General features: G+C 37.1%; 1 protein-coding gene and 1 long non-coding RNA gene across 2 annotated transcripts; both read left to right on the forward strand.

The window, feature by feature from the left end:
• Nucleotides 1-1,384: 1,384 nt before the first annotated feature.
• On the forward strand, nucleotides 1,385-6,808 carry LOC110381660 (exopolyphosphatase PRUNE1). The gene is made up of 8 exons (XM_064043377.1): nucleotides 1,385-1,522; nucleotides 2,035-2,312; nucleotides 2,813-2,938; nucleotides 3,510-3,679; nucleotides 4,139-4,259; nucleotides 4,842-4,971; nucleotides 5,413-5,568; nucleotides 6,216-6,808. Exons 1-8 carry the CDS (start codon nucleotides 1,487-1,489, stop codon nucleotides 6,366-6,368), a joined length of 1,170 nt encoding a protein of 389 aa, XP_063899447.1. The 5' UTR covers nucleotides 1,385-1,486; the 3' UTR covers nucleotides 6,369-6,808.
• A 2,372-nt stretch (nucleotides 6,809-9,180) lies between these two features.
• On the forward strand, nucleotides 9,181-10,662 carry LOC135119219 (uncharacterized). The gene is made up of 3 exons (XR_010278056.1): nucleotides 9,181-9,300; nucleotides 9,828-9,973; nucleotides 10,540-10,662. It is a non-coding gene; the product is annotated as an uncharacterized LOC135119219 (long non-coding RNA).
• The last annotated feature ends 2,636 nt before the right edge of the window (nucleotides 10,663-13,298 follow it).

Raw genomic sequence — 13,298 nt, forward strand, 5'->3', positions numbered from 1 at the left:
GACTGGAAAAATAAGCATATCTGTAGTGATAGGTATGTATGACAATCTACATATGTATATATATTTTTCGATGGAAAGTCATCAAATGATCGCTCCCGCTGTGTGTGCAGCGGTAAGGGAGTGTCGGACTCTTACTGACTGACTAATGTTCCTTCTTAGGCCCTTTGTGTACCAGCGCCGCGGTAACTCGCGCGAACAATCCCGCAGCCCCATCTGCATATATACTAATATAGTATAGAGGAAACATTTTTTTGTTCGTACCCGAAAGTCTCCAAAACTAGTGAACCGATTCGAAATTTCGTGTAGATATAATTTAATTTTAAAATGCTGTTTATCATTTTTTTAGAAATCTGCCTAAATATTTACCGCATTTTTGTTTATAGGTAAGAATTAAATAAACGTACCCATGAATAATATAAAAATACAGATTTTCATTGTAAATAAGTTTTTCTTATTTTTTTTCTGGTATGCAATGCATTGAAGTAGATAAGTATCTAATATCTAAAACTCAACGTAGGTATTTAATTGTTATTTTATGGTTGTTAATAAACAAAAGTCAGTCGTGTATGAAATGCAAAAACAGATGCATGAAATTATATCTTCGTCGTCACAGAGCGTGTAAAGACACTTTAAAGTTAATGATCGGATTGTCGTCCCATCGCGCTATGAGAGTGAAGGAATAGTGAGTGCACCTGTGTCCAAGCAAATGTGCCCAACTATAATATGTCCTGCGCAGCTGACTGATTTCCTTATATGTGCACAGCCGCTGAACCACAACCACAGCCTGTGGTTGATAATCGGCTAGGAGAACATCAAATGACATTAATCAAGAGGAACATTAAGAAATACCGTATTTTTTTATTTTTTCTATGAATTTGAAGAAAAGTATACTTGCCGTCTTTTTTAAACGGCCTTTCATTTCGCTGGATTTTTTTTTATACATTCACGTTTATACTTTTCCAACACGAACTTCATGGTTTTCTTATATTTTCCCATTGGCAACATTTCGAAAAACTGACATAACAAAAAGGGTTAGCACTTAATAAAAATATTTCTATATTAGAAATCTTAATTCAATCACTGGGAAACATTAAAAAGTTTTGATTCGCACCATTTAACCAAATAATTCTTCAAATCTCTACAGTTCGGGCGGCACTAGTAATTTTTAATCATCAGTGAATATTTTTGACAACTTCATAATTTTCTCATTAAGCGGATAAAAGTACAGAAATGCTTTTCGCTTCAGATTATTGAAAAAAATCTTTAGTTATAAAGACTACCACAAAATATCCGAAAAGAAACGTCAAAGCAAGGATTTATCACAGAAATTTAGAAGCTTTTTAAAAAAATATGCTGACAACCCGATTTTGACATTGACAAATCGGCAAAAACTACCAAAACATTGCGAAAACTTCAAAATAATGGGATTAGGTTAGAAAAGTTGATTAAACAACAGTAATAACTCGCTAAATTAAATTAAATCGCAATGGACGAGTTCTTGTCATCAACCTTAGCGAAATTGGTAATGTTCCTATTCATATTTTCTTCATTTTTACTTTGCAAACTTTTTTAACAGTACAAAAAACCATCACATTTTTTCGGTCTTATCAAGTCGTAACTTCATTAATTAAATTAAATATTCTAATACTTGATGTCTTGCTAGCCGATTATCAGTTACTGTGGCTGTTCTCATAAAAGGAGATCAGCCAGCTGCGCAGGACATATTATAGTGCACGCACATTTGCCTGGACACAGGTGCACTCACTATTCCTTCACTCTCATAGGGCGATAGAACGACAATCCGACACCACCGGAGAGAGATCAGATGCAGAACCGAAATTAACGTGCTTTCTGATGCACTTGCGTATCGATCACCCACTTCCCGACTAAGGGCTGCTTTGTGAATGTTTCTAAAACCTTCAGAAATTTCTTCCCAACCTGGAATCAAACCCGAGGCCTTTTTAAAAAAATTACAATTCTCAAACTGTATGATAATATATTGAAATAAAAATAAAAAATCTTTTATTTTTTCAGAACAACAACAATTTTAACGAATTAAACCTCATTATTGGTAACGAGAGCTGTGACTTAGACTCAGCTATAAGCGCTATTGTCTATGCTACTTATTTATTCTGGCAGCACAACCAAGTTAAGTGTAAAGTCTGTACCAAAGCGTACCGAGATGGTACATTGGTAAAAGATGATGTATTTGTACCGATACTCAATGTGGACCGAGCTGATTATGAGTTGAAGACAGAAGTAGCATATTTGTTGAAAAAGAAAGGAATTTCTGCCAGTAATTTAGTATTTAGGTAAGGGTATTATTTTTCCCACATGAAATAAAGATTTATTGTGCATCAACATTAGATGGAATTCCATACATTTCATTCTTTTATGTTTTTAGCCAACTTTCCAAAATGAAGGAGGTTTTTTCTCAATATACACTTTTGTTCTTTAACCAAGAAATGGCTGAAGCGATTTCATTTGCCTGACCTTTTCCCAACTATGTTGGGGTCAGCTTCCAGTCTGACCGAATGCAGCTGAGAGCCTGAGCCAGTGTTTGGGAGAAACTGCTATCTGACTTCCTCAACCCAGGCAGTTGTTACGGGTAGTCAGAAGCCACAAAGTATAACATTGAGTCTTGAGGGTCTCGAGGGTGGCCTGGGTAACTGGGTTGAGGAGATTAGATTGGTCGCTCCTTGTGGCACACTGGTACTCAGCTGCATCCAGTTAGACTGGAAGCTGACCCCAACATAGTTGGGAAAAGGCCTGTTCTGACCTACCTTTCTAACTAAATTTTCTTATATTTCAGAGATGATCACAACTTACAAGAGTTGTTAAATAATTCTAAATCTAAAGTGGTGCTTGTAGATCATCATGTTTTAGCCAAAAAGGATGAATTCCTAGCTCCATTTGTTACTGAAATTATTGATCACAGGTAAGTTTTATTCTAACTACTAGCTTCCGCCAGTGGTTTCACCTTTCTTTCTATCAAGTTTCAACTGTCCAATGTACAGTGGACTGCACATTAGTGGTAGCTGTCATGCACCTTAACTCAATAGTAATAAGTACGATTTTCCTATAAAACTGTTACCACTGACCTGAAGTTGACTGTACAGTATGTATAGTATAGTATATTCTATACTTCTATAGTAAGTAATATTTTTTCCTTAACACTGGACCAATCTGAAAAATTCTTTCACTTTTGGAAAGCTACACTCTTCCCGAGTAACATATGCTATATTTTATCCCTTTACGGGCAGTAGTTTTCACGGGAGGATGGCGAAACCGTGGGGAGACCGCTAGTTATATATACATATAGGTAAGCATATATCAGTTGAGCACTCATAACACAAGCTAATCAATACCTAGGTTACCTTTGGGCTAACCAACCGTGTATGAAGTTGTCACAATATTATGATAATTTCAACCTCTTTAGTAACATAGAAATATGTTAACTTTCCATATTAACTAAATACATACTTTAATAACCAGCTTATCTTCCTCAGGCCACTAGACAAATCAAAATGGACCTACAAAGAAGACACCAGGTCCACAATAGAAATAGTTGGATCCTGTGCGACACTGGTCGCGCAGAGAATCAAAGATCTGAGCAGCTTGGTGGCCAAAGATGTTGATTTCTTTAAAGCTTACCCTGTTTGTGGGGAGTTGTTGCATGGTAAGCATATATTATTATGTTAATTTACAGTATTTTTATTTATTTTGTGTACTTAAAATTTAAAAAAAATCGTTATTCTTTCTGTTTTTTCCTCAATTTTAATTTAAATAAAATTCGCGCTCTCTTAGCTCGCGTCTTTACATTACTCAATTTTCTTCTTTCTGTGTTGACTTATTCACTTTACAAATTTAAAAAAATACAAAGGTAATAAGGTCTAAGCTTGAGAGAAGCTACAGGCTTTTTATCCGCTAGATTTAGGCAGTTCTACTAGGAAGCGAGCGAAACTTTTAGAAACATAAAAAAAAACTTGTCAATTATTTACACTTTTTATTTTTTGGATGTCGCTCCTTGTGGCACACTGGTACTCAGCTGCATCCGGTTAGACTGGAAGCCGACACCAACATAGTTGGGAAAGGCTAGGCAGATGAGAAAATCTTTTTTTTTTTTTGTATATTCCAGCTACAATAATATTAGACACGGTGAATTTCTCGAAAGAGGTGAACAAGGCAACTCCACATGATGACGATATTATTCAGTTTTTAGAAAGTGTTATCAAACCGGCTGATTATAAGGCTGAAAGGTAAGTTTTAATTAATTAATGGCGCTAAAATATTTCAATTTTTAAGAAATGGCGCACAAATCTCTTTAGTATAAAAATAGTGGCGCTGAAATGTTCTAATGGCGCTAAAATGTCATTGTTTACAAATGTATGAAAAATATCTTGCAAATAAGTATATTTTAAAACTTCGCATAGATCTAATCATTAATGGCACCAGGCAATGTTACTATTTGATTTTGTAGCACCAAAACTCCACATTTTATAAATGACAAGCTTCTGCCAGCGGTTTCACCCGCATCCCGTGAAAACCTCGGCACGAACCCGGATAAAAAGTAGCCTATAGCCTTCCTCGTTAAATGGGCTATCTAACACCGAAAGGATTTTTCAAATCGGACCCGTAGTTCCCGAGATTAGCGCTTTCAAGCAAGCAAACAAACAAACTCTTCAGCTTTATAATATTAGTATATAGATAGTATAGATTTGTGAGATTTGTGTTTTTTGAGCTAATGTCTAATCCTATCTTTAGTAAGCAAATCAACATAACGATAGGTTATTGAAATCCACCTTCACTTAAAAGGTCACAAATAACTATTTCTTTTACAGACAACGTATCTTAGACACGTTAGTAGAAGCAAGAAAGGATGTATCAAATCTTTCAGCCGCACAGTTACTGAAAAAAGATGTGAAAATTGTCGGCAATGTGCTCGTACCCAGCTTTCCTATACTTGTTAAGGTAATATCATCTGCCGAGCCTTTTCCCAACTATGTTGGGGTCGGCTTCCAGTCTAACCGGATGCAGCTGAGTACCAGTGTGCCACAAGGAGCGACTGCCTGACCTGACCTCCTCAACCCAGTTACCCGGGCAACCCGATACCCCTTAGGTTAGACTGGTGTCAGACTTACTGGCTTCTGACTACCCATGACTATAACCAATAGAATTTCGTGATTTAAACATTTCCACCCACCTAAAAAAAAAGCCTACCCCGCTTTGGTGGAGTCTGGATCTAATTCCCGATCTTTCAAACGGGTTTTCAAGAACGTTGTCTTGATCATAAAGGTCATATAATTTCGTTTTAGCAATATTTCGGTACAAAAAAAAATACATATCCGCATTTATAATTTTACTCAGCAGTAAACCTACTATGTATTAATATTTTTCTCCTACATTTTCAAGGAGTTCCTAGACCGTCCCGCAGCCCTGGAGGCAGTGACCGAAGCCCTGACCCGCAACAACTGTGATGTAGCACTGTTGTTAGGTATGGACCTCACTGCGGGCCTGAAAAGGGATACAGCTATTTACGCTCCGAAGAGTCCTGAAAAGGCTGTGAAGGTAAGATTATTGGACTGAAAAATATTATTTGAAAAAAAAAAACTTAGTGACGATATTCCAGCGCGGAATAACTATAAAAAATATTAATAAATACATCTAAGTATATAAAAAATCTTTTGAGAAAACATTTTGGTTCATATGTAATGAAAAAAAAATGCCAGTGTGTTAAAGGATAACCAGCAGTACCTACCAATTTTTCGCATTTGTAGAGCTTTTGTCTGTTTTTGTATATTATCTGTTTGTTTATGCACACATAACGTAAAATCCACGGAGTCAATTAAGACAACACTGGCTCATCCAGAAAGTATAGTAAACGCAATCTCTACTCTATACAGTCAATTTTGTACAATTCCTATTATTGCGTTTTTTTTTCATATTGTACGGTAGACCGCAAGTCAGTGGTAACTGTCATGCACCTTAACTCAATAGTAATAAGTACGATTTTCCTATAAAACTGTTACCACTGACCTGAAGTTGACTGTACCACACACTATGAATTGAATAAGTCTAATAAATGCTTTGAATTAATTCAAACTCAAACTCAATAACGTTTATTCAAATTAAACTGATAAATCAGCACTTCTAGAACGCCAATTAATCGTCACGGCTAATTAAGGATTAATGGAGTATATCTATATTATTTTCAGCTAGGAGAACATCTATTACAATGGCGCACCCCAGACCTTCAACTTCAGGCTGATAAAGCATCTTGCATTTACTACCAGCAACTAAATCTTTCAGCTAGTCGTAAACAATATATATCTCCTGTCACCCAATGGATCCAAAATTCTACTAACTAAGACTTATTTACAACTTCCGGGGCTGCGGGATTGTTCGCGTGCTACCGCGGCGCTGGTATATAAAGGGCTTAAGAAGGAACATGGCGGGGTTTAGTCAGTAAGAGTCTGACACTCCCGAGCGCTGCACACACAGCGGGAGAAGCAAAAAAACGACAACCAACATAAATAAATAATAAATAAATAATGTCTAGGAACCTTTTCACACACGGTCGGTTAGCCCCATGGTAAGTTATTAATTAACTTGGGTTATGGGTGCTAACACAACTGATAAACTACATATAGCTACACATATACATATTTATAAATACATATTGTCACACCCAGACCACGGCCAACAAGCATGCTCATCACACAAATGTCGACCGAACCGGGAATCGAACCCGGGACCTCAGATTCGGCAGTCCGGCTTGGTGACCATTGCGCCATAGAGGTCGTCAAATCTCCCGAGCCTTTTCCCAACTATGTTGGGGTCGGCTTCCAGTCTAACTGGATGCAGCTGAGTACCAGTGTTTTAAAAAGCGACTGCCTATCTGATCTCCTCAACCCATTTACTTCTCGACTCAGGTTCTTGACGATTAAAAAAATAAAATCATTGTTGGGAAGCTTCACTCTCCTCGAGTAACATAGGCTATATTTTATCCCTGTACGGGTGGTAGTTCCCACAGGATGCGGGTGAAACCGCGGAAACAGCTCTTAAAACATAGAGGTACGCTTTGTATCTATGTACAGACGACAGTAGGTCAATCTATCCGAATCTATCAAATATTACCAATCGAACATTAACCTTCCACTATTGTGATAAGGTTGTAAATCTATTGAAGACATTTGACAGATTGAGTCTGTTCCATTTATGTAACGTACCTACGTAAAGTCTGTATAGTTTTGTTTGTAAAATCTTGTCCAACGGTCTCCAATATTCTATCTATCTATGGATTTGATTACTAGGGATAGGAATTTGACATTACTTATATGGAGCTAATGTCAAAATTATATAAGCAAAATTACAGATAGATAGTATATCGGGAAGGGCCGTAAAAGTCAGAAGGCAGCTTAGTAACGCAATTGTGATTGTGAATAAATAATAAATATTTGTAAATAAAGTTAAATAATAAAATCTGCATTGTTTTATTTCCCTGCTTTGATCGTAGACTTATTATTAGTTAGATAGACAAAATCAACGTTCATTTTGGCGCCATAAAAGTAAAAGTCGAATACAGACTTATGTAAAGGAAATTGATCTTGAGCATACTGTTTTTTTATTTTGCAACCAACTTTTTGAGTTCCTTTTTGAAAGTCTGTTAAAAATAAACAATAATCTGAAGTCGTTCGCAATGTATGTATTTTTCTATCCATATCCTTTGATTTTATTTTTTCCTGATGGGCTGTATGTAAAATAGTACCATTGCCGATCAAAAAAATTGGCGGCAAATTACAAAAAGTAAGCGTTGATTTTAAAAGTTTTCTCAAAAATACGTTTATTTATTATTTGATTGAAAAATGTCTTTCAATTTACGTAAAAAGACTCGTGTAAGTTATTATGAGCCAGAAGAACCAAGTTTCGACGAGTATGTTTGTAAGTATTGAAAAAATTATCTATAAATAAATTTTAAGAAGGATGCCACGGCAATATGCCGCGAATTCAAATAAAAAGGTTTTTTTACTATTTTACCTAAATGAACAAGATATGCGGCGTGATTTTATATCTGTTTTGGGAGTTTTTAATACGTAATGCTTCTAATGTAGCTTATATTCAAAAAAGATAGGCAAATCTGAATTAATGTTTCTTTAAAGTATTTTCATAATAAAGGTATGTATTTTTTTTCAGACTGCGAGCAATGTATGGACTTTGTATATGACTACTGCGCTATACATGGACCTTTACTGGTCGTACCTGATGATAAGGTAAGTTATCATTTTGCTTCATATGTAATGTACTTAAAAGTTAGTTAGGGTAAGGACCGATTTCTGAACAAAGTGACAAGGAGTTTGTAGACTTACTGGAGTGCAGAGTTCGTATAAGGCGGTCCCTCGACCTACAATAACATTTAACAGCTGCAAAATTTTGTGGCTAAACACATGTTTTTGTGCAATTTTCAATAATACTTATTTTACAAGGTCAATTTTGCATATTAAGTAATATTGCGCAATGTAATTGGCCGTCTATGGTCTACTTTGAAACAAATTGCTGTAGACTAACGTATATTATACCTACTTACGTAATTTCACGTAGGTTCCAGCGGAGACTAACTTGCCATCTTACGTGCCACGAGCGGCTCTGACAATACCACATATATTTCTGCATTTAGCTCCCTCTATCATACCAGGTAAGTGTTTAAAACCTTTACCAATTACACTAATTTATAAAACAAACTTTGAACTATAAGAAGTGGGTAACAATGGTTCTTCTCACTAAAACGGCTGAACGGATTTCAATGAAACTTGGCATGAATACAGTTTATAAATCAGAACAACATATTTGCTTCTTTATATCCGGACGCGGGAAGTAGTTCCTCGGGAAGTGGGCGAATTCGATGATGTAAGATAGTCCTATCTCATGGGAATTAGTTCCCACACCCGATTAAAAAGTAGAAACTATATGGTTCCACGATAAATAAGCTATCTAACATTGAAATATATTTTCAAATCGGAATATAGTATTTCCTGAGTACGTTCAAACAAACAAACAAACTCTTCTGCTTTATAACATTAGTACATTAGTACACGGGATCTAGAGCATTAGGGATAACATTAGTAGAGGGAACTAGCGCATTGTTCCGTGACAACATAAAGTTTGACGCGCACTATATGTACTCCTATACCTTTAGGTGCCGGTCTAGGTGTGTTTAGCACACTAACCCTGCCTCGCGGCGTTCGCTTCGGCCCGTATCGTGGACAACGGACCAAAGATGTCGACTCTATGTATTGTTGGCAGGTAAAATTAACTACTAATACTAATTTTTACTACCATAACATGAGTAGATTCGAAGTACTAAATACCAATGACACTTTTTTAAGTTATACAGTGTATCTTTTACACCATCTGCCTTTTTAACCTTCTCAAAAAAGAGGAGGTTCTTAATTCACCGGGATCTTTTTTTTTATGTATGTTCACCGATTACTTGAAGACGCCTCGACCGATTTGCAATTTTTTTTTGTTTAATAGGGTTTACCTCTCAGGTAGTCCCATATGATGGAAATCCTGAGAAATCGAGGGCAACTTTCGAAAATTGTAGGCATACGTAGGGTACAAACTTAACACTAAGGCGTATGTCTGATAACACTATGCAATGATATATGAAAAACTGCAGTGGAGTGGAGTCTACGTGTCTTGGTATATTGATAAACCTAACACCTCTCATTCATAGTAGAAATCCAAAAGTACTTATATTTCGACTCAATTTCTTCACAAGGAACTAAACTTTTAACTGGATACGACCCAAAAACTCATTTTCTCCATAGATCTTCAATCGCCACAACAAGCGTTCTCACGTGATTGATGCAGTTAACAGCGATCGTTCCAACTGGATGCGCTACGTCAACTGCGCGAGACATTGGAAGGAGCAGAACTTATTAGCTTATCAGTTTAGAGGACAACTTTATTATAGGTAAGATAGAGTATTATTTTAACGGCTTGTATGCTGCTAGTTATAGAACAAAAGAAAATCAATTGTGTCTCGCGTATATCTGCGCACAACATTCGGCATACAACAGGTTAAACTAGCTTCTGCCAGCGGTTTAACCTGTGTTCCGTGCGAACTACTGCCCGTGCTGGGATAAAATACAGCCTATGTTATCCTCGGGAATATACACTATTCCTGAGAGTGTTTAACAGATGAATAGGTCGTTTTAAAATCGGTTCAGTAGATCTTAGGGTATAAACAAATGTTTCATCTCATCTCTCATCTCATCAGCCTATGGCAGTCCACTGCTGGACATAGGCCTCTCCAAGTGCACGCCACTGAGATCGATTTTCGGCTTTATACCCTAGAACTTGCTAATCTCAAGAACAACTGAATCGATTTGAAAAAACCTTTAGTATCTGATAGTCAATTTATTAGAGTAGACTAAGGGATACTTCTTATCCTGGTGCGTGATGTATTTCCCACAGTATGATAAAGTGAAACCGCTTGTGGAAGATAGTACCAATGTTAATATTTTTATGTATTTACAGGACAATAAAAATAATCCCTCGCTTCACGGAACTCCTAGTGTTCTACGGAAGCGAGTACGCCAATGCTTTGCGAATAAACCTAGCGAAATACAACTCTGTCGATTACTACAGACAAGCTATCAGTAAGTTCAACCTTTTTCACAAATAACTACATAACTTTTTTTTTTAACGACGTCAAAAATCATCAAATGACCCCTCCCGCTGTGGGTTAGCAGCGGTGAGGGAGTGTCAGACTCTTACTGACTAAACACCGTCGTGTTCCGTCGTAGGCCTTTTATGTACCAGGGCCGCGGTATCTCTTTCGAACAACCCGCAGATACCTACATAACTTAAGTAACTGCCTCGTTGGTCTAGTTGTCGATAGCGCGACTGCTGCGCACGAGGTTCGATTCCCGGGACAGGCCGAAATTGCGGGTTTTAGAAACTTGAACAAAGTTCCCCAGAGTCTGGAAGTTGGCGGTGTTACACCCCCGTGCCTGGGAGGGCACGTAAAGCCGGCGTCCCCGAATGCTACCTATAGTCTGTTTTTTAATCTCGTAGACTAAATTGACACTTGCAAAATGTCAAACTTCCAAATTATTTTGCTAGCTGTGGTGCAGTGTTGTATTTACGATACCGGTTCGTTGAATCGTAACTTTAAGGCCTTTAAGGTCACAAATAAGTAAAAAAAAAAATATTTCCTCTTTATTATATGTATTAGAATATGTACCTAACACCTTCTTTTATACTCCTACAGGTACTCAAATAGCACCTATCAAAACGAAAAATCAAGAAACAGAACCCGATTATTTGACTGCAGAACAATTTCATTTTATTGACGAAGAAAAAGAAATTGAAGAAGGAAAATACCCTTCTAGTATCACCAGCCAAGCGACTACACTCTCTGAAATCTGTAACAAGACTAAACAAATAAGCAACGGTTCAAATTCAAATTTGGAATGCCAGGAATGCAAAAAAACTTTTTCACAACGTAAAAATTTAACGCGACATAGACTAATTCATTCAGATGCATGGAGGTTTTACTGCGTGAAATGTGATTACAAGACTAATTTTAGATATCGTTTGACAAGACATTTGGCCGTACAACATAAAAATAAAAGTGAATAGTCGTAATGATGGGGTTAAAAAAAATATTCTAAATAGTTATAACGCATTTTAGATTGCCAAAAATATCCAATAGATATAATCATCGGCACGAATCTTGAGCGCTGACCTTCACCTGCGCAGAAGTGATTTATTGGGTCCCTTTTATGGTATGAAGTGAGGCGCGGGGGCGGGCTAAAGCGGTGATTGGCCCGCAGTGCATCGCTTCATAGCCGTCACTCGGGATTGGTTCTTTGCTAATAAATCAATTCTGCGCAAATGAAGGTCAGCGCTCAAGATTTGTGCCGATAACTATACTTATTTTTTGTTGAATACGTTTATGTAAAACTAGAAGTTTTCGGATAGCAATTAACTGATGATTGAAAAATTGGCCCTACAAATAATTTGATTTTAATTATGAATTTAAGAGAAAATTGAAAGGGTGATTATGATTATTTTCATTTATTTCTTATTACTAAATTAGTAAGTGTTATTTGCAATAAGTAAATTATACCTACATTGATGTATTCAATAAGAGTTCGGAAATCGAATTGGCGGGGTCACTGCCATGCCAAGATTAGCTACATTACTTGTGATCTTCACCGCTGAATTTACGTCAATGTTATTCGCATGCTTGTCTAATTAATTTATATAGACTACGTCTCACAATTGATTTTAAATACAGACATTAATATCATAACAATTTGTTTCATTTGTCTATAAAAACTTTTTACAATAGAAAAATATTTCTGTAATTTGTCTTACACCTTCTTTACCTTTTCGTAAGTCTGAAAAATACTAGGTACAGGCCCGCCGTAAGCGGGCGTGCAGCGCGTGCACCGCACGCGGGCGGCACATCCTAGGGGGCGGCAAATCGAGCGACCTATCACGTAATATTTTAAAAATACGATATCTTTTTACCAATAATTTGATTTCAATATTTCCGAACACAGCAATAGCGCTAAGAATATAACTTACACTGCCGGTTTCAGTTACATCTGTTGATCATTTTTAAAATTAAAAATTATTAAAAAAGATTTAAGATCAACCTTTAGCGTAGCGTGGGGGGAGAGAGCAGGAGGGGCAAATGCCCTGGGCGGCACTATTTAGGGGGCGGCAAAATTAACCCATACGGCAAAATTAATAATTACGTAATAAAAATATTTTTACTAAAAAACACAAAAAACTAAAAGCCGCCGTCGCTTTGGTCGTCCCCTATCAATTTTGACGGGTTCATCCTTTGCATCCCCAAAAAAATTCGCGCTCGCTGCGCTCGCACCTCCATGTCAGATATCGCAATCAGTAGCGATTTTAGGGTAGGGCGCGGTTGGGCTACAGCCCAGGGCGCCGGTGCGCCGCAGGCACCCCCAACTCCCAACCAATCCTTGATCAGAATGTTACTCCTATTTTTGTTTTAAATATCAAAGATTGCAACTTACAAGAACTGTACCCAAATGAATGGATAGCATGAGGGCCATCTTAACCTATGGTGCAGCGTGCGCGAATAACCCGGGCGCCGCGGGCTCAGGGGCGCCGAAGCGAATTTGTGTTTAATTCCGCGTTAAATTTGAGAAATTCTCGAAGAAACACTACTTTTATGTCCCAAAACTCAAAAATTTACTAACAATTAAACGCTTCAATTTTTTATCACATATAGCTACTTTTAATGTCCCAAT

The sequence above is a fragment of the Helicoverpa armigera genome, chromosome 31, assembly GCF_030705265.1.
Source record: "Helicoverpa armigera isolate CAAS_96S chromosome 31, ASM3070526v1, whole genome shotgun sequence".
NCBI lineage: Eukaryota > Metazoa > Arthropoda > Insecta > Lepidoptera > Noctuidae > Helicoverpa > Helicoverpa armigera.

Coding starts and splice junctions, on each gene's coding strand:
- LOC110381660 (XM_064043377.1), top strand. CDS start 1,487: ATGGACGAGTTCTTGTCATCAACCTTAGCGAAATTG. Junction 2,313..2,812: donor GCCAGTAATTTAGTATTTAG/GTAAGGGTATTA, acceptor CTTATATTTCAG/AGATGATCACAACTTACAAG. Junction 2,939..3,509: donor ACTGAAATTATTGATCACAG/GTAAGTTTTATT, acceptor TATCTTCCTCAG/GCCACTAGACAAATCAAAAT.